Source organism: Caloenas nicobarica, chromosome 2 (assembly GCF_036013445.1).
Source record: "Caloenas nicobarica isolate bCalNic1 chromosome 2, bCalNic1.hap1, whole genome shotgun sequence".
In the NCBI taxonomy this organism is placed as follows: domain Eukaryota; kingdom Metazoa; phylum Chordata; class Aves; order Columbiformes; family Columbidae; genus Caloenas; species Caloenas nicobarica.
In genome coordinates this window covers 141,185,502-141,210,924 of record NC_088246.1, presented here as the reverse complement: position 1 = coordinate 141,210,924, position 25,423 = coordinate 141,185,502, and the positions used below count along the sequence as shown (strand labels likewise).

At 45.6% G+C, this 25,423-nt stretch overlaps 1 protein-coding gene across 1 annotated transcript in view; it reads right to left on the bottom strand.

Moving 5' to 3' along the window:
• Positions 1–11,899, bottom strand: part of SDC2 (syndecan 2) — a 58,393-nt gene extending 46,494 nt beyond the window's left edge. The window contains exon 1 of the mRNA XM_065627219.1: positions 11,516–11,899. Within this exon, the coding sequence (XP_065483291.1) occupies positions 11,516–11,575 (60 nt within the window). The 5' untranslated portion in view covers positions 11,576–11,899. The remainder of the gene's footprint in view (positions 1–11,515) is intronic.
• Between the last annotated feature and the right edge of the window lie 13,524 nt (positions 11,900–25,423).

The following is a 25,423-nucleotide window of genomic DNA, read 5'->3' as shown; positions in this document are numbered from 1 at the left end:
CTAGTGAGGTTGGAAGCACAAGAAATTGCAAAGAAAGAGAGCAAATAAATAACTTAAGGTAAATTAAGTGCATTATAGTCACTGCGTACTGCGCAGAATGGCTCAGAAATATCATTAGCACAAGTCAAAAAGCGCCACACTTACCAAAAAGTGACATTTCTGATAGGAAACCAGCAGTGTTACAGACCACTGCAGTGATAATGGCATGAGAAAACCTACAAGTGACAAGTTAGACAGGATTTTAAAACCCTCAGTTCAGGTTGCTTTGTTTGTTTTTATCTTCTGATAAAAACGGCCTACACCTACACAGACAATAACATGCAGCACTGCCCATCCCTGCAGTACACTCTATCGTACCACCGTTGAAAACCAGAAATCTTTCTTCCCCATTTTCTTTTGAAGACAAAAGCCCACTAAGACATAATGTTGTTACATCTGCTTTGATTTATCCAAAGGAAAGTAAAAGCACTTAGGCTATATGCTTTAACCGATAAATTTACACAGCTCTGTGGACAATGTTTTATAATGTAATGATTTATTTCCCTGGAAAAGAAAGCAAACTTTTCTTTATAAGCTGCTTCACATTTTAGAGATGTTCACTGAAACAGGAATTCAGTGTCACAAAAAGTCTTTACTCATACACTCAGAGCCAGCGCTGCACTTCAGGCTTTACAATCAGTCACAAAAAGACCCAGCAAATAAAAAAAAGAAAAAAGTCTTAAGGAAAGCTAATTGACAACAGCAAAGCGCAGGAGAAGGGCCCGCCTCTGCTTAATGAAGGTCATTTCTGTTAAGCTTCATTCTATATTTACCACCTGGCTTGTAATGGCTGCTTTTATTCAAATGCTCAGTGGTAAAATATATGCATGTGTAGGGGGATGAAGGCTTTATCATTGAAACCTTCTGCAAGAAATTAAGGGAATGAGGAAGGCTTGCACACTTCTGCAGCAAAATTAGGTCAGGACGCCTTTGAACGGCTCCATCTGAAGGCTGTGCCAGACTTCAGATCAAATACTTTTTAGTGCATTAGACCCAATGGCTTAAGAGATGAACTTCTATACCACTGATAATTATTACTAGTACTGTGCATTGCTGTCTCCCTCTCCACCTGTGGATAATTATAAATAGCCTACATTTTCCAGTCCCTGACATGCCACTCAGTTAACAGTGCTTCCAAAAAACATCTTTTATAACCATGGGTCACACATTTCAAATATGATGACCACATAACTCCGCACAGACTGGGAAATTATGACTTGCCCCACACATACTCTTAATTAAATGCTCCCTGAATATACATATATGGCTAAATGGCATTAGTGTCAGGGTAATTAACGATGTGAAGTGGGAAAGTGCCAAGCTGTCGATTCAAATGCGTACCTGTCTCTGCCCTCTGGTGCCTCCACAACCAGGCAGCCAGAGAGCATCACTGCCACCAGCCCCATCACCTCCTGCCCTGCCAGAGCACGGGCAGCCCCAGGGCTGATGCTCTCCTCCACGCCAGCTCCTGCTCCTAATGGGCTCCAACGCTATCCCTGAACAAAGCATACTCCAGCAGCCAAGCTGGGAGGGCAAATGCCAAAGGACTGTCCCCAGATATATAGATCAGTTCATTAGACACCTCTTCCCCACACAGCCTGACTGCTCACATCTTGAGGAATGGGCAATAGAGCCCACCAGCCCCCACATCCAGTCGTATTTGTGTAAAATGTCACTAATAAAATCAGCTCTAAATTAACTATAACAATGCCCAAACCTCAAAACTGAATGGTTCAAGGAGTAAAAGAGAGTTATATAGCCAAAACAGTATATCTGGGGTCAAATAAACCTTTTATGGAGCTTAACAGCATAACAAGACTGGCAGTAAGAAAGTCAAGGCATTAAGAATTTTAAGTCTTTAAGAACTTAGACTTTTCCTATTTTTTTAAGTTCTTAAAATTCACAGTTGAGTTCACTCTAGCAAGCTTGGCTGTTGAGGGGGTTGTTAAGACACACAGAAACATCCACCTCCAGTTTCCTACTGCTCCTTGTTTTGCTCTCCTGTTAGGTGACACTGCTAATTGTACAGCTGCTACAGCTAGCTGCCAGGGACTGCTCTAAAGAGGTTTTCCAATTAGGTTAGCTGAATTAAATAACAAGAGAGAGAGAGAGATCTCTAGGAAGCCACAGAGAAATCCCAAAAACCACTCTTGCTAATCCTCCTTTAGGATCCCTTCATCTCTGATCACCAATGCAGAAATGCCATGTGAGCTATTCTACTACACAGGAATTATACCAGTGCTGACTGTCTACACAGCCACAATCTTCACGACAAGAGATCCCACCTACTTTTTTTGAGACTGACAGTGTCTGCCAGAAGAAGTTTTGTCCTCAGGTTCCTCAAGTCAAATACCTTTACACATGTGAACTAGTGGAGATAAGATCCTCAGATGTTATGTGAAACAGCAAGAAATAGCATGGTTAAAAAATATCACAGAGACTCCTATCTGTATACTATAGAAGCACAGCATTTTTTACCCCAAACTAAGATTTTTCTTGTCATAACCCAAAGCTGCCTAATTCTTCCTGTACATATACAGAAGGTCAGGAAAAAAAAAAAATAATAGGTACATGACCTGAGCAGCATTACTGAATGTTCACAAGCCCAGAAGACTTCTTTAACCCACAAACAAGATTCATCCTTCTCAAAAAAAGTATCAGGAAACCTTCAACACTATAAAGTTTATCTGTTTTTTGGTGTATGACGATTTATGCCATTAGGCAGAAAACTAATTGCAAGTGTCCACCACAAGAGACCTACATCAAGACAGCAAGGATGAGAGGATACAATCAGGGAAGGAGCATTAGTGAAAGCACAAACCCCCAAACCAGCCGAGGGTAGAATAAGCTTTTCAGGTTGTGAATCACAGCAAGCACAGGAACAAAAGGAAAGAAAGGTCATTTCCCCTTTCTAATGCCCTACAGTTACAAAACGGACAAGAACTGGCATTTTCAGCACAGCAATACTATTAAGAGTCCTGTCTCAAATCACTTTAGACCCGATGCTCTTGCGTTATCAGGAGCTCAGAAGTTCCCTCCATGCAGCAAGTCCCAGCACAGGCACACCTCTGCCTCCTCACCACAGCAGAAAGGCTACTTAGTACTGAGCCTGAGCAAAGACAGAGTTCCTCCCCGGCAGAACACAGCCCTGCTGCTGGGGCTAAATGCCACAAGAGAGAAAAGCATTTCTGATACGCAACAGGACTGGAGACACGTACAGTCATACTTGACTCCAAGGTCCTGTCTCCTCCAGTAACTACTGCACCTGTGCACTTTAAGCAGCTAAGTCTATTTTCAGCAGGTGGCCATGGTACCTACCTCCCTCAGGCTCAAACGCTGCACAATGAGACCATTAAGAGGCAATGATGTATCCAAACTCTTTCAATATGTTGGAGAGAAGGCTGTTCAATTGTATCAATATATCTTTTTATAGTTGGTTTTCAAGAGTTGCAGCTTCTTGATCCCTCATGTCATCCCTCCCCTCCACACCCCAAGGGATAATCTATGCTGCTCCACAGGAAGGACCACAGCTCCCACCAGGAGAGCAGAAACCATCTCGCGGTTTGACACAGGGCTTCCTCACCCACCTCCCACTCACTGCCTGTCCCCTTAGCACCTGTGGGACCTACAGAGGACCAAACCATACTTAGGCAAGAAAACCATTACAAAATTGCTGTATGAAATCACAAGTGAAGAAACAAGAGGAAAACCCTTTGTAAAGACCATCTTCTGTTTAAGGCTTTTTTCCTAGTAAGTATGGTCAGAGAAGCTGCTCTTCCCACCCTAATTCAGGTCAGGGCAACTACTGAGACAGTTTTGAGAGTAATTTTCCTCTGTTTATTTAACTTGGAGTCCTCCTCATGTTCTGCAGGGCATTTCTTTTCCTGACACTTGAAAGACACACTGGCTTTCATAAAAGATACACACACAAAAGTATCTAAAATAAAAATATATGTAAAATAGAGATCTATGTAGAATAGAGTTCTATATAAAATACACACATACACAGAAAGTTTCAAAGATCTTCCAAGCTAGAACTGCAATAGCTGCAGAGAGCTCAGTGCAGAATGCTCTGTGGAAGACAGTCTCTAAGAACATGTAATTTCAAATGTACTCCAAGAAGTTTTGTTTCATGGCATTTTAGATGTTACATTAAAAAAAAAAAAAAAATCAGCCTTCAGAGATGAGAAATAATCAAACAGGACATGACTGAAAAATTATAAGCAACCCCACCAAAGGCAAGAATTTAGGCACTTCAGTAACCTTCCTTATCTACCTCCAGTACCAGTCTTATTTCTTGTCCTACCGTGGAGAAGGAGATTTGTGAGTTCCACATGCTACAGGTGCTTAAGTCACTAATGACCCTAAAGCATTAATCTTCTAACATTGTCTGCTGCCACAGCAGTTCTTGAGAACATTTCACCTTCGTACAATGAGACTTAGGCAAGCCAGTTACTAACATACACAAACTTCACACACCCTGTCCGTGTATGCTCTTTCTCCTTGCTGCACAAACACTTCCATTCACTGTGCTTGCAGTGCCACCAGTGGCAAGTACCGAGTGCCCCTAGCACCCAGCTCAGAGGAGACGCAGTCTCACAGCCAGGACAGGACCTGGATGTTCTGTAACCCTCCTTCCACAAAAAACTCAGAATCTTGCTTCTCAGCAACATTATTTTATGCACATCTTTGCTGCAGGAACTATACACTATTTTCATTTATGCAATGTCACAAATTCATATTCAACAGAAGCTCAATTTTCGGATGTCCCAATGATGGTGCATTTCCATTACTTTGACCTAGCTTCACCTTTCTGCTTTGCTTCCCTTGCAGGTTTCCATTTTAAATAATAAGAACACTGTCAATGTCACCTGCATATAAGAATGTGGAACTGCGCAACACTTGAAAGGGATTCGAAAGGAAAGGCTTTGTGGAGGCTTTCGCCTGGTAATCGGTTTAAGTGACACAACAGTTCTGGGATCTCCACATCCAGAGTGAGCACAGATAAACAACCCAGAAATGGAAGAATCAATCTCCTGAACACCTCTCCTCTCCATAGCCTGCAAGATACGCCATGTATTCAAACCCATTATTAGGCTCCCCCTGCAGACACCAGTCCAAAAAACAATCAAGACTCAGCTCTTAAAGACAAAAGAGATCAAGTGCATGCGTCTTGGATGGTCGCAGCTGTGCCGTCCAGCTGCTGTGCCCGGCCAGTTGTTCCTGCAGGTACTGCAGAGTCACCACAGCTGGAATTAATGCAGCTCAGCTCAGAGAAAGAAGAAAGCTTGCTTCTACTTGTATAACTCATGGAGAGACATAAGCAGACATACCAGAGAGGATCCTGGGGAAGGCAGGAGAAATGGAAGACCTAGTTAGGTTATTTGTTCACGTGGCAGCAAGCACATAACATTTTTTCTTCTCTCTTGAAACATCCTTAGACTTGAGGCCACACCAGTCATGCACGCAACTGCTCCCCAAGAAGTACTTCACCTCCCAGGCTGTATTCTTTAGCAGCACTGTTTCCTACAGCTCTGCAAGACCGTTACGGTCACACTTCCGAAATACACTTAAAAAAATAAGGATGGGCCACTTCACACTGATCTGAAAGGTGACAAGTGACTTCCATTAGTGTGGAAGCACCTCTAGAGAAAATTATATTTTATTATGGTTAATCAAGCAGCAACGAAACATGTCTGACAACATAATATTTAAATACAGAGAATACATTCCAGTTGTTAATCACAAAGCTGGTTTCTGAACATTTTGATTCAGTTCCTGCATATACCACAGGCTGTTTGACCTTCTGCAAGTCTCTTTTCCATTAATAAGAGTACAAAGTATGTATTTATCTTCACGCTCACAACTCAAACATAGCCATACAGGTTTTTATTTGAACTTGCCCAAATCAATTCACCTTTGGAACACAACAATTTAGCTTAGAAGGGAGATTTCTGAAGAAACTGTTTACATATAAACCCAAAATAGTGATTTCAGATGGAGCGTCCAGCTCAGGCTTTAGTTAAGCACAGCTTATGTGACACACAGCCTATCTACAGACAAGGCCATGTTCTGCAGATTCATCACCACCCTATTAGTCATTATTTCACTTTAAATGAACCCCCTGCTTGAGACATCAACAAAAATCATTTGTTCAATGCAAAAGTACTTGTTGCAAACAGTTGTTAAACACTATTTTTTCTCCTACTGCAATCACTTTTCCAATACTTTTGAGGATTACACATATTTTGTATTTCTGCCTAAATATCTAGTATGCTTTTGAAAGCATCCCTCAGGGCTGAGCTAATCAAGAAAACAACATACATACAGAGAACTGTCATTATTACAGGGTCAAACACTAATGCAGTCTTGACTCGAGAGATTGCAATTATACTTCAATGTGAGCGAGAGAAATCTTGTTCCCAAATCACTGAATAGTGCCATGTAGCCTATGAATAAATTACTAGTCCTGAAAAGATTCTAGATAGCAGTTTATTATTGCCTTGTAAGCATGAACTGAAGATAACCAAACAAGCTGTTTGCAGAACAACCTAAAGTAATTCTCGTGCTTGCTACAATACGGAGAGAAAAGCAACTTGAATGCGGACCAAACTGCTTGCTCATGACTTGTGCATCTTCTCTTTAATGCGGCAGCACAGAGGGCATCTCTATGACTTACATTCAAGTAGGGTCTTACATGGGGCCTAGACTAAGCTTACCAGTCTCAAACACAACATTTCTGCTAAAAAACGTAGTCAGTCAAATCTATTCAGAAGACAAAAGAGTACTTTTCCACAACTAAACAAGAGCTCTTTGTTCAGCCACCGAGCCTTACTAAAGCCTGTAATTCTTTGCCATAAGGAAAATGTTTAAACTGGTCAATGGCAAAAGTCAATTTGGTGAGATAATGTAATTAATAAATGCCATCCATATGCCTCTGCTTGACGGTTTATAAAGACAATTGGCCCTGAAGAGCAGGGCAAACGGAGAGCTCTGCAAACAACTGGCTGCTCCATGGGGAGCTCAGCTGCTGCAGGGAGGAACAAGCTCTTCTCCAGGCTCAGGATTCCCTGCCAGAATGCCATGTTCCCCACCAAGGATGGCAGGTAGCTCTTCACCATCCTCTCTGGGGACATTACATCGCAGCTGTGTGTTTGAAATCGGGCTTTTCATAACTCGCACCTCTGCTAGCCAAGAAATTATGCTTTGACTTCTGCTAGTCAAGAAATTAGGCCTTGATCTGGCCATTCTGAGACTACACTTAAGATCAGGACCACAGAGACTGGGATCCACCAAAACTTCAAACAAAACTAAGGCTTATGGCTCCTTCTCCAATGTCCACCATCTTTAACCCATTAGCTGCAGCAATTGCCTCAAACCTACCACAGAGGTATCATCTGCCCAAGAACCACAATCCCAGCACCCAACTTCAAACCCCGAGATATTTGTCTCAACTTGTTCCTGAAGAGGAGGCTCTCATCTACTTCCTCAATAAGGATCTAGAAAAAAACTCAGAGAAAACATCTCTGCACTTTAGGCCTGAATATTAACTCAGTTCCAATGCAGACCTCGGGGCTAAGATATTAAAAAGAGAAACTGCTTCAGCGTTTGATCTCAGGTCAAGAACCGTGTGTTCTTTAATTTTTAAAAGATAAGCTAACCTGGGAGGGAAACCTATTCCCAGAACGTGGCTCCTGAGAATATCCAGATAAGGGACGGCTTCATTGCAGTACCAGAATCATAACACCTGGGACTGGCAGCAAAACCCAGAGCTCCCCCAAATTTCCATTGCATGGCAGCACAGGCTGGGAGCACCCAGATGTTCTACCAGAGCAAGGGAAGCAGCCACGGCAGATGCTGCTGGCCAGTTCCAGGCACTGCCAAGCCACAAAAAGCAATGGATAGATGTTTATTAATTCTACAGTGAGAAAATAAAGCTCACATGAGTTGGGGAAGGGTGGAGATAAACCAAGACTAAAAAAGCTTCCTACTTTTCTTTGGAACTTACTTGGCAATACAGATTTAACATGCTTAGGAGAGACATGCACGGCATATAAATCTGAAATGCCACCTATCTCTTCAGCCCTTCTTCTCTCTTCTCTTCTAATTACCATCTCCAAAGTCATTTTTCAAAAAATAACGTTCCTCCTCTCCAACATGCTGTTAATTTTCCAAATCCCAAAAGCAAAGTAACCATTAGAAGCAAATGCAGGAAAATTATAGCATCATGCTTCTAAAATGCTAAATATTTCTGAAAAATATACAAATATTACCCTTGGATCATCCTTCAATAACTACATTTATGCCAACAAATCGATGCTCAGATGCTTACAGAAGAACCAGAAAGACCACCCAGTTGATGTCGATGCCCCAGTGCTCTATTTTACTGAACGACTTCAAACACAACCCCACACACTAATTGCTGATGTGAAGCAAAGTCTCCTCCAGACTCCAGAAACCCCACTGAGGAAGAAGAGAGCCATGACTGACCTCCTGGTAGGAGAACAGCACTTTAATGCTGTGGTACACAGGACAACCTGCTAGCCAGCAAAGTTTCCCGACACAACCTTGGGCTTGCAGAGAAGATTAGAGCATCACACAAGCTCTGGAAAACCATTCGTCCCACTGCTGCAAACCAGGATGAAACGGAAAGGTTTATCAGTCTCTTCCGAATGGGAGCTGACAAGTACAGCTGGATACTTGGCACTGCTCTCTGGTGCTATTAAAATCAGCAAGAGCTGACTCCCGCTATCATCAGGACCAGACCCAATCTTTTAAAAGGCACATCAGGCCCGTCGCTTACAGAGTTTGCCTTTTCTTTCCAGCAGTTTTATGTCATTCTCTTTCCCTTTCCTAAAAGCAAACCAGGAAACCTTGAAGGTACCTAAAAAGCACATTTTCTACCATTCAGCCAAGCCTGGGTGAATCCCCAATGTCCTTTCAGGCCCTTCGGGGTTACCAGACCCCACTCTAATCTGATGTCTCGCCATACACTGCGCTGATGGCAGCAAACCACGCTGCAAGCCCTGGCTGCCATCCACCAGCTTTGAATGTGGGCAACACTTGCCACCATGCACAGGTTGGCATGAACAGGTCGGGCTCCCCCTCACTCTCTGCATTCCCACCATGTCCCCAAACAGCTGCTCCCCAAGGGGAGCTGGCACAGCGCACCAGAGCACGTCCGTGGCATGACAGCCCACATCAGGGTGCACAAAGCGTGCACCCAGCATGGACAAACTGCTCCCAGGTTTGGTGGCAGGTCTCATTTCCAGTACATTTTTAACACAGCTCTGGCATCTACTTGGCCCACCCCAACAAAGAGCCTTGTTGGTTACATGAAACAAACACAAGGAACTCCTTGCTTTAAGAAACAAAATCTCCCCATCTCCCCCTCCCTTGCTCAAAAAACTCCTGGATAATTTTCTTCATCAGAAATGAGATTTTTACCATACAGTTTTGCCTAGATAATAAAAATAAATAGCAGAATCAAACAACGGAGAAGAAATTTAGAGTTAAAACCACCTGACAGTGCTCCAGAGAGCTACCAAGCATGTTTTTTTAAGTATGCATATAAAATTCCTCTTATGACCAGGACAGAGACAATAGATTTGGCATCTCTGTATTCCCAGAGACCGGTCTACAAAATCCTGCCTTAACAGACCATGTATCTACTGCCAGACAGTGAAAGAGAAAAAAAAAAAAAAAGAAAAAAGAAAAGGAAAGGGAGGAGAAAAAAAAGAAAGGAAAAAACCAACCTCCCTTTACTTTTTCAGTCTCTCTGCAACTTTCTGGCAGCAGTAAGCGAACTGCACCAGGGCCAGGCAGGGTCCCCCTGCCTCACTCTGCCCCCTGCCCCCCAAACTGTGTTGCCCCGGTACACCCCGACAACCCGCCTCATGCTGCCACAGTGTGTTCATCCTACGGCAAAAAACCATAAAACTTAATGCTTTACTAATTACTGTGGCAGTTTAATAGTTAGTACACCATCAGAGAACGTCTTAATAACGCTATTTCTATAAAATTAAAGTATATTGTACCTCATTAGCCAAGGGTGTTTCTGCAGTGCAGTTATACTTTGCGGAAATAGGATTCAGAATTCTACACTCTTTTTTAATTAGTCGTTAAGAAAAGTGTCTTGCAATTGTATCCTTAGAAATCCTTAATGATGAGCCAGATTTCATGAAGGCTGTGTCTGGGCTAATTTATACAATAGCTAGACAACTTCAAAAGTTAACCCAAGCTAGTGACATTATTTAGTTCAGTGGAGCAGCTCATTTTAATTGGATTAAATTGTCATGGTTTTTTAATTTCATACCGAAACCTCAATTTATTATTTCCTAATATCCGCCCAAACACTGCGACCGCGTTATTTGTATGCCCCCTTCCTTCAAGACAATCTCAGATCCACCGATGGAAAAGACTAAAACCCTCTGGCCGGCCATCACCGGCTCCGTGCTGCGAAAGGGTGGGAGCGCTTCGCCGGAGAGTGGCTTTTCCAGAGGTACAAATCCCAGCAACCGAGTTAATTGCATTAAGGAGAGGTCTCCGGTCAGCAAACACACTTGTGGCTCGGAAAAAGTGTAAACAGCGGCATTATCCCGAGCATCTCGCAGCAAGCCCCTAGGGGAAGGGCTGGCGGGGCCGGCGGCGGGCTGGGGCTCCGCGGAGCCGGCACCGAGCAGCGGCAGCTCCGCGGTCGGGACGGGCAGCTGGCCGGGAGGCGCGCAGCGCTGCGCACCCGCGTAAGGAGAGCTGCAAGCAACGCTACGTACCAGAAGGCTTTGGGGGGTCCTGAGCTACGCAGCCAAGCGTAGTTAGAGCTTGTTTTGCTCTTTTTAGCCACCAGCCAGGGCGGGATGATTTCGCAGGGAGACCCCCCCGTCTCACCTCCCGCGGAGCCGGAGAGAGGCGGCGTTTTCCTCGGGCCGCCGCTCGAACACGCTGCGGCCCGGCGGCTCCCAGCGTCGGGCCGAACCAGGTACAAAGCCCCGCGGACGCAGCGCTTCGAAGGCTCCTGGACCCAACTTGGCACCGCCGCCGACGCCCCTCGGGGGCCTCAGGACCGCCGGGCAGCACCTCCCTCCTCCGAGGCGGCAGGGAAAGAGGCACACGGGGGGCTCCGAGGCCAGCAGGCGGTCGGGTCGTCGCGGCAAACTTCGGATGAGGCTCGCCGCGGGGCGCCAGGGTGCTCCGCTTGGCTTCGTAGGTTTAGTGGTTTTGGGGGTTTGGGGAGGTTTTGTTTCGGGGGTTTGTGGGGGGCTGTCTGCTATTTGCAAAGCGCTCAGCTATCAAGAAATGCTCCCGCGAACCAGCCCGCCGCCCCGGCGGGCGGCGATGCCGCGGGGCAGGACCGGGGCTGCGCGCTCCGCGCTCGGCAGTCGATGCCGAGGCGGCCGCCCGCGTCCCGTTCCGTCCCGTCGCGCCCCCTGGGGCTGCCGTCCCCCCCACCCCGACCCCTGCCCGCCCCGGCACTCACCGGCTGCCCAGAGGCGCAGGCCACGAAGCTGACGGTGAGCACTAGCCACACGCCCCGCATTATTCCCGCGGAGCCGGCGAGGCGGCGGCGGCCGCCTAGGGCCGGGCACAAAGGAGAAACCGGGGGGCGGCAGCGCCCGGGGGGGCGCGGGGCAGGGCCGCGGGCGCCCTCCGCTCCGCCGCGCTCCTTCCACTCCTGTCCGCGCTCCGCTCCGCCGCTGCCCGGCGGGCCCGGTGCTGCGCGGCGCTGGGGCGCCCGGGCTGTAGGTTGCACGCTACCGGCTCCGCCGCCCTCCCTCCGCCCCGAGTGCGCGGCGGCGGCGGCGCGGCTCCCAGTTAAACCCCGCAGAAATTCCTGCAGGATTACAACACAGATTGGCAGCTCCCCCAGCCAGTGGAAGGAGGCGGCGCGCCACCGCCGCCGGCTCTCGCCCCTCGCAAATTCAAGCAACTTTGCCCCTATCCGCCCTCCTCCTCCTCCGCCCCGGTCTCCCCTCTCTCGTCCTCCCCCTCGCCAGAGGAAAACATGAGCAGCGCCACTGGCTGACCGAGCGAGGGCTGGCCCGATATAAAAGCGGAGACGTGGAAGCGCTCCCTCTTTTCGAGGGGAATCTGGCCGTTGCCGCGTGTTTTTAGGGCTCTGCCTCCGGATTTCGCATCGCTGCTCCGCGCCTTACTCCTGAGTTAGCCTGGATGACAGCATCAAGTGTTCTAAAAATCAGGACTGGGAGATGTTAAAAATCACGCGTAAGGGGGGTGTCCCACAATGCCAGCCAATTTTGGATCCCCACTTGTCTTTCTGCCTCATGGTTTTATTTTTCGGACTTTTCTCCTTTGACAACAAGACTGGAAACTTTTAGGGGTGAGGGGGTGGCAAGCGAGAGAGGTCTGCAATCTGCGCCTAGTTACATGCATCCAGGAGCTGTGTCTTCAAAATAAATATTGCAGGAATTGACAGCCCCAAGGTTGTGTGCTCCAGAAACCAAAACAAGAAGTCTTGCTATGACTAGTCCATGATATTTCTCAATTGGGGAAAATGGTTGTATTGCAGAGCTAAGGAGCTACAGCCTGATCCACTCACCTATGCCAGCAGGTTTCCACTGCTGAACGTGTCCATATATTACATCAGTCACTGGACATGGGAAAGGAGCAACAACTAGGAAAGTAAAATATATCAGTCTTGCTTGCAAACAACCACTTGTGATTTAATTCAGAACGATGCAGGCAGCATTTTATAGCCTGAGTCAAATGGTCAAAAGGACTGTAATGGTTCTTTAGTTTTAGCAAAACCTCTCCCTCTGAGAGAACCCAGGCCCTGGAGTGGGCAAGGAGAGCCCAGGGAGATTCTCGGTGCAGATGTTTTTCCTGGGCAGATGTTTTTCACATCCATCGCCTTGCCTGCCCTGTGCTCTGGGGAGCTCTCTGGATGACAGCTGGTGTTGAGATCTCAACCGCCTTTGGTTCCTGCTCTGGTTGCCTCCTATCAAAACAAGAATGCCATATAAGAAAATAATGTTAATTTGGCACAAGCAATCCTTCGCCCCACTCATCACCTTCCCAGCCTCTCCCAGGCAAACACGCATCCTTGGAGATCCCTGTGCAGTGTAGGTCTAGCGGCTGGGCCTGTGCTGGGGAACGGCAGGAGACGCCCCTAGCCGTGCCTGGAGCACCCTCGCTGTGTGCGAACCGGTCCTGGGAACATGATACCTCTCAACTGTTACCAGGCTTGCTATTTCTAGATCCACTTTCTGGACATGCTGTGTCATTGATTTTTAGGCTGTACTCCTCACTGAAATCTTACCAGATTTTCAATGGTCTGCTCCTCGTGGGTGTCACACACAGATCATTCGATATATGCCTTATATGAAACAGATTGTTTAATATAATCCTTCTCCTTCAAGGTACCCTGCGAATGCTTAGGATGTAATATTGTAATACTGTATATCCTCTTCCTTGGTAGGCAGCAGGGTTGCAGTCCAACTAAGCAAGAATTTCAACTGTTTGATGTGGGTGAGCAAAGTGCTATGAGGCAAAGGGAGGAAAACTCTGTTTGGGCCAAACCTGTAGGACCTCATATAGGCACAGGGTCTTACAGGCACTTCCATCTGCAGGGATGGGAGAGATAAAGAGGTTGCACTTGCCTCAAGTCAAAGCAGAAAGCAGAAATAGCATTCCTTACACTGGCAGGATCCTTAACAGCAGGAAAACAGAACACCACATTAGAAACAAATAACATGAAAGAGCAAATGTGAAGACAGAGGAGCCAACTACAGGAAGCATCCTAAGGGTTGTCAGACACAAAGGGGCAGGTGATTTACTACAACAGTGTATTTTTTTAGCACTCAGACCTTTCAGGCACATCTTTAATAAATAAATGAAGCTCACCTTTTCTTCCATGTTACAATCCACGATTATCAGGGATTTATGTACTCAGTAGAATCTATCAAAGACCAAATTATTATCTGCAATCAGGGAAGGGAAGGCCTTCCTCCGGCAAAGGCAACAGCAGCTAATGGGCTCCTCATGGACCACATGTGTCCATACGAGCAGTGCCCATGAAGAACTTGGGGCTAAGACCGCAAAACCTCCAAATGCCTACACGCATCCTTAAACCTGTGCGGGGACAACCTCTGATGCCAAGCATGAAGCTAAGCACGCGCACTAACACTAGAAGGAGCAGAACTGAAGACCAGAAGCCAGATAGATGATGTGGAAAGATAAAAATGGCCATGAGGAGGAAAGAAGGAAAAAATAAGTAACCCTTGTAGGTCACAGAAATAACATAAGATTGTTTTGGAACCCACTTGCTGTCTCCCCACACTCTTGAGCCCTCCAGCTGGGAGCACCGTACTGCAGCAGGAGCACTTCCATGCAAGGTCGCATGGAGAGCAGCTGTGCTACCTGACCACAGCCAAGTGCTCTGGCACCTGCTTCTCTCATCCTGATTTTATAGAGACAGAGGCAAGTGGAAATCCCAGCACAAAGCTGAAACGAAGTGGTTTTAACCCAAAGGAATTATGTAATAAGAACTGCAACGAGAGGGTAATCAGAGCCAGGCGATGTGACAGAGCTGCCAAGACAAAGCTGCAGGCCTGGCGTTTCTGCTGCAGTTTGCCAGGCAGCAATCACCGCCCTGCCTTTGTGCTACCACAAGCCCTCCCAGCCCTCCAATGGGCACCGGCCATCCCATCACAACCCCGACATCGAGTCAAACCAGGCTGGAGTGGGATTAAGATGAGATTAAGGGACAAACACCACCAAAGGCCATTTTTTTACAAAATGTGTTATATGCTGGAAGGATGTGGGAGGACCTCATGTGTAGCATGTGCAATGCGGTTATCAGCTACTGAAAAGCCCCAACTATAACCCAAATGTCCACCAACTTTGAAAATTCAGCCCTGGGTCTGTCCTAGGGGAAAATAACCCTGCTGGGTTTGTAGTCTGTGTTCCCACTTCTGGCTCATTTGCACTCACCAGTAAAAGCACAAGAAGGTCTTCACGCATATGCAAACATATCTAAAGCCAGGAGTAATGCAAAGCACAGACAGGGTTTTGCAGGACCCTTTTAGTGGGATATGCCATCAAGCTACTGTCATTTTAGGGACAAGTCATGGTTAGAAAGAGATAGGAGCTTTGCAAAAAGCAAGTTTGGAAATCTTGAGAGAAAGATTTCCAGCCTATGGCTGCCAAAGCACAGTTAAAGACAAGTGTGCTTAACAAGTTTTGAAGGACTTCCTGAGCATTCATTTCTGCGTCCTCCAGGTTGTCCAGGTGACTTGCACAACCAGCAGGACTAAGGAAAGAGATCTACATGGGGAGGAGAGCTCCTAAAGATGCTGGTTCTCCATTAAGATTTGGCCAGTAATACAAGGTGCGATCAAGAACACTTGGCCCAAAGGACCAGGGAACACAGCAAAACCCTGAGCCTCACGTGGCAGTCAAGTGTTGGCTGGAGCTGACATTTGTCATATGAATGATCGATGGCTCTATCTGTACCCAGGATAGAATAGCCTTGGCATCACATTAGAAAGTCATAAGAGGTGGCAAATTTTCCCAAATAACTTATCCAAAGAGGAGCAAAACCTCCTTGGAAAGCAAGGAAGCAGGTGGCATTAAATCTGTTTGAACCCATACCAGCAATGATCTGAAATAAGCTTGCTAAAATATGTCAGTAGGACAGTTCGGAGTGAGATTTATTACTGCCTCCCCAAACTCCCAAACATTATGCCTCTAATTTAAGAACAACAGAACTACGCATCTCTTCTATAAAAATGTCTCACTAAATATTTGCAAGTGCAGTCATGTTCATTTCTGTGTTATAACCTGAATTCAGGGACGTGATAGGATAGTACTGGTGCTCATGGGACCATTGAACCACAGGAGAGGTGGCAGCAATTTTTGGTAGCACATCACTGAATGGTTCTTTTCTGCATCGGTTCTTAGCAGTATAACTAAATGAACATGCATCCTTCTTCAACAGACTCTCGTTCCAAGGGCGCCTCTTCTAAGCATCCCCAAAATACCCTGAGACATCTTTGTTTCTCTTTGATTCAAAGGCCTCTTCTGCTATGCAGCTTCTGAATCGTAGACATATGCAGAGTAATTATATTTTATTCCATCTATCTGTTTATTTTGGTTAGATATGAAATACAAAATATGTCTGCTCAGAACCGGGTGCTCCCTGATAGCTGAAACAACAACATGGTAGGAGCTAAGGGCACCATTAAGCAACCAGTGCTTGTTGTGTCTGCTGGGGCACCACTGGGGTCATACAGTTGGACTGTATGAGGTTTATAAGGTGGTTTATACTGCTGGGATTTATATGAATGTAACAGAAAGTCTAAGCTTGGCTTGCAACTTAGCTGGGTAATAACTGCCAACAGATAACTTTCAGCAAACAAAATATTTTTGATCATTTTCTGTGGAAAAGAATATGGGGGGGGGCGGGGGGAAGGTGAAGGGTGGTGAAGACCACACATTCCTTCCCTGTGTAAGGAGTGGTCTGGAAGAAAATAAAATGGAAGAGAAAGGCTGGCATTACAGGCCGAGCACAACAGCAACCTCCTCAGAGATGGTGGGTAGGGTGGAGCAGGCCAGGAGCAGCTGGAGAATGAAGCTGGTTTGTGTTTGTCATTGTGGAACAACAGGAGCATTGAGGCAAAAGGACATCTGGGGGCAATACTCCAGCGATGGCTGCAGGGAGGGATCTGGAGTTATCTCCTGCTCCGCTTTCCAGAAAAGTTACATTCAAAAAGTTGTGACCCTTGCCTAGAGGGGGACATCTCAACCAGTCACTCATCCAGATTCAAAGATGGCCTTAACATCTGGCATTAAAGCCCAGCTTTGGCAGCGCCCCTAGAGCAGATCACATTCCCTGCTATTCAGCAAGATGCTGAAACTTTCAAGTATAAAAAATGTGCCTTGAGCACCTTAATGATTTGAGGGTCTCTTTTCCAGGGGAGATGCCTACCAAGCACTAAAAGCAAAACAAATGACACAATACTGACAGCTAGGGCCACCAAAATATTATGGATCTTGGCCAAAGAAGTGTTATCCAGAGCTTTGGCTCTGAATGTTAACTGCTGTAAGAAATTCAGCGTCACTTCATGCTGGCATCCTGAAGAGGGTAAAATTTACCATTCTGCCATTCTAGCCAAGGCTGTTACATTTTCTTTTTTCATTATTAGGACAAAATGTACCTTTAAAATACAAAAGAGAATTCTTTATCTCTGAAAGTTTCATTTAGAGCCATGGTTCAATATTGCCTGGGACATTTGCATACCTGGAAGTGTCTCTTACGTGATGAAATGAATTGTTGATTTAGTTTATTATCCCAAAAGATGGTATCGTGGTTAAGGTTTGTATGTGGTACATCAAGAGAAAAATACAGAAGGGTTGAATTGGAGTAGATTTTAATTCTGCCAGGTATACTGCTGAAGTTAATGAAAGTCAGTTAGACATACATTTGGCTGCTGTTGCTAGCTGAATAATGCAAGTAATAACAGAGGCATCTATTCAATTCCTGATGAACATGAGTAATTTCCATTATCTTAAAATGTGTAGGAGTTTTGAATTATAGGTGCAGGGATTGCCCAACACTTTTTCGTTATTATATCTTGTTGTCAGTTGCTTATGCATTTGCCAAAGTTTAATGCATCAAGCTGAAATTTCCTATGCTGGGTGTCAGCCTCCAGCTGACTTGATTAGTTTAGTTTTATTTTTGTTTTGCAAGGTTCATCAAGAATGGTACATCTGTATCCAAGAGCAAGGTTAGGAGAAAGTATGTTATTTTGTCTATGGTAAGACAAATTCCTTCAAACATTTCTCTGAAAAGAAGTTTTACCTCCATGTGTGGAAGCGAAGAGAAAAATTTGACAAAGGGAGTCAACCCAACACCAGAAATTTGCTTTTCAACACATTGGGGAAATTATTCCCAAATATGGACCATGTCTAAGCATTACTGTCTTTGCAGCTTGTACATGCTTGGTAGAGACTTGTTAAATTCTGACATCTAAAAATCCCGTCTAAGCCAGGCATGTTCCAGCTCAGAGCCACAGAAATCTCTCTGCGGTTGGTCTCCAAATAAAAGGGCTGGCTGCAGATTTCCTCTCGACACTTGCAAGACAAGGTCTGCTGTGTGTGCCTGTGCAGCAAGGGGGAAGAGAAGGGAATTTGATTTACTCATGGAGGAATAAAGAGAGGGGCACTGGTTGTAAAAGTTGGAGAGTGAGGAGGGAGAGAGGGAGGTTATGGGGAAGGAGGAGCACGGTGGGAGAAATAGAGGGATGAGGGCCAGAGCATCAGAGCCGCGGTAGGTGATACCCACAGGGGCAGTGAGGGAGGAAGTCAGGGTGATGCAGTGCCTGGGGTGGCCAGGAGAAGAGGAAGGAGAGGGTCCTGCCAAAGACAAGGTGATAAGTGTCCATCATTGGGCATCTGCCCTCTCCTCCAGACCTCAAAATTACCACCACTGGATGTGAGGCTTCACATTCCTCTGCTGTCAGCAAATAGTGATGGGAAGATGTCTGTCTGCCCCAACACTCTGCATTGGCTGATCAGCATGAATAATAGGCTGTGTAGTGAGAGATAATGTTGTCAGTAAGATCCATGCCGCATTTTGTTGCAGAAGTTGAAAGCTATGGAGAAAATGACAAAGACGACTGTAATTAAAGATGGTATCATAAGGCATTAGCTGCAAGGGCAATCTTAATTCTGATGTTTCTCAACTCGGAGCACTTTGCTTTGTAGTTTAAATGTTTTTTATAGTAAAGGTTTTGTAATGTTACTCTTAAAATATAATTCACAACATGTCACACTTGGGTTAACTGATTTCTATTGTCTTGCCCTGGAAGTCTCTATCTGTGTGAGTAATGTTTGCACACATAAAAAAATCACTGGAATTAATTGACAGCACTTATCACCTCCTGACTTATGGGAGTATACAGATACTGCAGGACTTGCCCGTATAATATACCAAGCATGCTAAAGTTAGTCCAGATTTGTGTATAATTGATGAAAATGTAGTATCTGCTACCTCTTGCCTGCTCATACTTTATTGTTCAGATATAAATATATTTTAAATAAACATACATTCCAAGTGAGCATCTGTCTATGTCAAGTGTTATCACAGCTATTTGGGTTTTTCACATTTATGTTTCTGTCTCTGTTGGTGTTGTTTTTACCTTCTCAGGATGGAATTGGATCCAGAGCCAAAAGAATAAAGACGTGTCCAGGTCATACACGTTTCAGCATATTTATTCCAATCTCAGGATATACATCCTGTGAGCATCAAAACAAATTAGTCTGCAGTACAAGGAGAGTCTATGGTCTGACTGTTTCTAAGAGAAAATGCAGCTGGACTTCTTTTCATGATGAGAAAAAGCTTCATTTTCATGTTCCAAGTTTTTGTGTGTTGTGTGTTTTTTTAGTTTTTTGGGGGTTTTTGGTTTTTTTGTTTTTTAACGTAGTTGCAAACTCATCAGGTATGTTGAAAAGGCTGCTTAGCAGGGGTGAAATGAAATAATGACCGATGTCCCTCAGTGCTGGTAGAGCAGTCCCCGGGGGAAGTTTGACACCCAGGTGAGAAGAGCCACCACCTACCACCATGAGACAATGTGGTGTGGGGCTTCCCCCGGCTGGAGCATCCCTCATTTGGGGTTTCAGAAATCAAAGGGTAGTACATGCGTTCTTGACAATGACCAGCTTCCTAATGATAGTAAAACGGGAATTATGCAGGGCTGCAAGCAAAGGACAAATTCTGAATGAGAGAAAATGAGTTCAAAGCATGTGATTAAATAGTGGTAGGCTTAAGGTCTTAATTCTTCTCTCACACTATGCAAAGCAGGAGTAACTCATTTGTAGTCAGTGAAGCTACAGAGATGTAAAATGGCATCAGAGGAGAATCAGGCCATTGTTCTCTGCAAAACTCACTGATAAGACATTAATTACTAAAGAGAAAATGCCATCAAAAGGATTTTAAATGCTTTGCAGAACTCAGGAGACAAACTCATTAAATGCTATGTCATACAGGGAATTAGTTCCAAATTTGTGAATGCAGAGAAGGCAAATGCTGCACTACAGATAAATGGGTGATCATTTTGAAAGCCTTCTTCGGAAGGCCTACTTTCTTTCGGAGGGGGAGCCAGCCCCACACATTACATCCAGAGATGTGAAACAATTCCAGATAAAATAAATCACCCTGAACCTTGGTCCATCTCACACACTGAATCCCAGCCAGCTGCGGTTGTTTAAGGTTTGTAAAAGTTCACTGGACTCTGTTTCCTGCCCAGGCTGTCTCCCCTTCCTCCCCTCCACTCCCAGCTCTCGTCGTAGGTCAAGCCAGGCTTGGAAGCAGAAAAGCTAAACACCAGTCCGACAGCATCATGTGCGGTCTTTCTAACAGAACACCCAGTTAAAGTGCTAAAAATCTCACTGGAGGAAATCCTAGCTCCAGGGATATGATAAAGTCTATGGTTAAATTCTCATTTGACCTCTCCAAGGGCAACATTTTACCCTCATCCTCAGGATAATCCCCAGATACCTTTTGCAGATCCAAGTTGCTGAGATAGGGTGACCAAGTATTTGTAGCTTCTGATGTCTTTTTGAACAAAAGCCCCAAGCAGTTATCCCTCTGTTAAATCCACCATGGAAGAGATGAAGGTTATTAATATACAAGAAAGAACAGCAGAGGAGTTATCAGTGAGAAGTGAAAACATGACTCCGTCATAGGGGACAGTGCTGCCTGTCACAGCCACTGCAGGTGCTGTGTCCAGCTGGGGGACCCTGGGTGCTGAGGCTTCCAGTCCAGCATCCTGGAGATCCTGAAGGCACGTTTTTACACCTAGGATTTAGCAGTAATGAACATGATGAATAATTACCCCATCATCTTCTTGCTTTGGGCATGAACAGAAGCCCCGCGACAAGACACTGGAAGTTGGGCTTCTCAGGGCTAAGGTCTGCATTGGACTGTGTGATGGGACAAGGGAAATGGGACAAGCAGACCTGCTTGTCCCATGAGCCAGGGGCAAGCTGGGGTTGCCAGGACAATACGTTCCTAGCACATGACCTGTGTGCAACACTGTCCTGTGGTCTGCTGGAGTGCCCACGTTCCTGTCACAGGATCTCTGTGAAGGAGAGAGTCCTTCTGAATATCCCCTACATCCCGCCTTTTTCTTGTCACTGTTGTTAAAACCCAGCCACTTGGAGTGGGAGAAGGTTCAGACTATCTCACTGGCGTCATTGCCCACTGATCATACTTTGGGACTGGTGGCAGGAGCACAAAAGGATTATTCACAGTCCTTTGAGCTGCCAAAGAGGCCGTCCACTGCAGAGCAGCAGGAGTGGTTCCCTGGCTCACGGGAGGACGTGTCTGCCAAGACAGCAATGGCCTCAGCTGCAGGGCTTGTCTTATCATCTCCATCTAGCCCTGGGCACCTGCAGTTCAGATTCCTGGGTGCCAAGAAGATTGACAGGTACCTAGCCATGGTCAAAGTGGTCATGGCAGCACAGTCTCACTCCTCAAAACAGGGACAACTTATACATCGGCCAGAGACTGCCCTGATTGTGTCTCTCAGTGAATGATGGTGCAGTCTCACAGATGTAATTTCCAGCTTGAATGGCATGATAAGGCAGTTGACTTTCCCTTGCGCATTGGGCTGGATGCTCTTCTGCTACCACATAGTTCAGGCTTCTCCTGTCCCACGCAGTCTTTGCATCTCCACAGTCTGGCTACAGTTGATCGGAGTGTTTTGGCTGTCAATCTGTGATATACTTCTAGACAACAGCGCAGATGATCCGCTCACAGACTTTTTGGATCTTTCCTCCTCCAGTCAAGGAGATCAAGTCTGATCAAGTGAATGTGACCACAGGGGCATGTGGGCAGCCACCAGAGCTGCAGTGTCTTAAACACAAAATAGGGCATGACCTATAGGGTGTTCAGCTGCACAGTTTGAGGAAGGTAGAGGTTTTGATTGCCCTGTTACAGCGGTAGTGGTAGCTGTGACCACCCCTCTGTGTTGCTCACTGGGGTGGCACATGCCCATGCTGGCTGATTGCAGGTGGTTGAGACCCTGGCTGGCAGGGAAGTATGTGCCGTTGGCTAGGGAGATTCCTGTTATGAGGTCCTTCAATAGGGTTAGGGTTAGGCTACCTGGGGCATGTCTGACCTGCCCCGTGCTGTGTGCGATCCCCTGGAGACAGCAAGAATATGCGGTCATGGATCAGGGAAGAACCTGGAGAAGGTGTGAGCCAGATAAACCACCCAATGGTTCTGGGCAGGATCAGAAGTCAAGACACATATCAAAGGTCAGGAAAAGGCTTAGAAGCAGTGCAACAGGCTTAATTTAACAGGTGGGTTAATTGCATGCACTGCCTGGAGCAGACGATCATCATGCTAACCCTCAACTCCAAGGCTAGCCAGGAGAGTGTCCTTACCCAGCAGCAGGTCACAGACGGGGGAGCCCTAGCAGAAAGAGCATCCTTTTTTGTGAGCGATATATTTTGTATCCAAATCTACATGGGACCTCTTTTAGTAATAAATTTATACTAAGTTGCTAAGATGTGTTTGTAAAGGCATCTTTTCAAAGCGGGCCAAAAAGTAGATTAATAGTACAAAATAAAACAGAATTAAAACAGCCAACATCAAAGTCATGGCTGTGCTGCTGTAGTGTCCCATCACTGGGCATCAGCTTGCTGGAACTGTGTCCGTTCCAGTGTTTAGTTAAAACACTGCATTGGGAACAGTAATTAAACAGATTCTGATGATGGTTTTTAACACATGCCAGCTGGCTCACAGCCAGTGTTGAAGCAGAAACATTGTGCAAACTCATGGTCAATGATGACTTTGATCTTTGAAGGGCTTTGTAGCGGCGGAAGGAAATGGGAGGACAGGACGGGGGGAGAAGAGTGCCAGCAGTGGGGAGAAAAAAGAGTAACATGCACTCGAGCAGGAATTATCTCCTGCACCTTGACCAAGGCAGTGGATGCTTTCTTCCTTCCCCACTTTCTTTATGTGTGGCAATAGGCACAGCCATAAACACCATCATAGAGGCCCAGTTTTCTTATCAGTAACACATATGAGTAACAGAAGTCCCTTGAATATTCCCATGTGTGTGCCCTTGGGATTGCTCTGTGAGTGACTTCCACTGCATGCTGGCTCACAGTAGCTGGCCCTGCCAGCGTATTGATGCACAATGGACACTGCACAGTGTAGTCCTCCAGGACAGAACCTCAGACAAAGGTGAAGGTCTTCTGTGGCCAGAAAAAATCATAAACATATGTGCTACTAAAATTGCTTGAACATTGCCTGAAATGCTACAACAGCTCTTTAGGCAAAAGGAAAATTGTTGCTTCTGTCCTGCAAGGTTCTCTGTGCCTTGGTCAGCAAGGAGCCCATGCTCCCAAGCCCAAGGGCTCTGAATATTGGTGTGCTTTCTCACAAGTGGACCTCATTCAGAGATTGCAGCTGCTTTTACTCCAATATTCTTATGAAATTCTTCACAGAAATAGGATTAGCTTGACAGTACAAGCTGCAGTGCTTCTGTAAGAGCACAGGAAAATGGGAAAACCATACAAATATCTTCACATTGAAAAAAAAAATCTTCATTTCCCTTCCAAATTCTTCGCTAATGTTAGATGATGACACATAATTTTTCCTTTTTTCTTCTTTTCTGTAATGAATGACATTTTAAATTCATTAACTTCCAATTCTGGAAGGACACATTCGGCAGCCGTGGGGTTTTGCTGTGACTCCCAAGAATTTCAAAGAATAAAGTCCTTAATGAGTTCTCCTGTGCTTTTGCATGCACCAAAGATGCTGTCAGTGAGAATAACCTTTATTTTAGTTCAAGGGCTTCAGGAGACAACTGAGTTAAGTAAATAACCTTGCATCAGCTGAGCTCCCACAGATGCCAATAAGCATCTATGTGCACTCCTCACCTGCTCTAATTGCAAGGTGAGACAACTCAGCATGAACTGTGGTGAGAGAGTTTTAAGCTAAACTGTTTCCTCCACAATGGAATGACAGTAGTTCAGCGTGGTATCTGAGCCATAAGAAAACAATAAGCTGGAAAAGATAAGCATGTTGTTTACAGGATAGCGACTGGCCTTGCTGCGAGGAGACCTTGAACTGGAATGTAAATACCAACAATCTGTGACTCAGTATTGCATTTTATACCAGTCAGGTCCTCTGTGTGGACATATTTAATTGATTTACAACTGACTAATAGCAAAGAAATTGATGTAAATCAGTTCTAAAGCAATTTAGGAGTGCACAGTGTAGCTCATCCTCTTAATTAAAATCTTATTAATTAATGCAGTTTTTCTGTTTATTCAAAACATATTGCAAAGTTCTTCAGATAGTATACCTTGAGCTCTAACAGCAAAAATGGCCATGGCATTGAACCCTCCAGCAATATGCAGAACTACAAATGCCCAGAAAAAAAAAGATCCTGGAAATTATGTCCACCATGGACTTATGGTAAGATAATTTCCCGTGTGATTCTCTGATATGCCTCACATAATTTTAGCATCCTTCCTTCCTGAATTTGTTTGGATGCAGAAGAAGTCTTGAAGAGACATGCTAAAGGAGGGCAGCAGGAACTCAGAGGCTCTCTCTCGGTGTAATGAAGACCCTCCTGCACGTATCCACTTAGTCTTGCTGTCCGCTTGCAGGAAAGGGGCCCAAAATCACAGCAGGCCTCACTGAAATACACAGTCCCTTAGTCAGTATTTTAGTGCTGTGACACAATCCTTGTTCAAAAAAAACATGAATGGAGAATGGCTCCTGCTGCGGCAGGAAGGACCAAATCGGGTTGGGCAGCCACTGCTGGAGGAGCAGCCACAGGGCTCCTGGCTCCCCCTGCTCCCACACCAATAGGTTCTGCTGGGCCCCTGGCATAGGACAACACATCTGAATTGTCCCCACCTGTGGGCACCTGGCATCCAGCCAACGTCAGCCCACCACCCCACCCCACAAGGAGCCAGGGTGGTGAAGCTGCAGCTGGAATATTTGGCACTTGCATTTTTAATTGGATTTTTACCAGATGGATAGACACATGCCCACACACAGAGATGATAATGCTAAATAACCATCTTACAGGTCATTGATTAACCTCACCCTTCACAGATACATGTAGAACTTACAGCTTTTACAGTAACAAGAGGAGCTGATAATAAATGCTCCATCCTGTGATAGGCACCTGCTCTAACTGCAGTAGCGTGGCTGCTGTCATTGGTTTTTGTTGCACATGCTCTCTTGGGAATGACCCTCCACCTAAAATAAAGGGATCACATCCAATGCCTAGGCACCAATAGCAGCTTCGTTGGCTTGGGACTGCAAGCAGCTCAGTCACAGAGTGGAGAGGTATTTGTGTGCGTTCACCCATCCAGAACTCCTTTACTACAGCAGGGT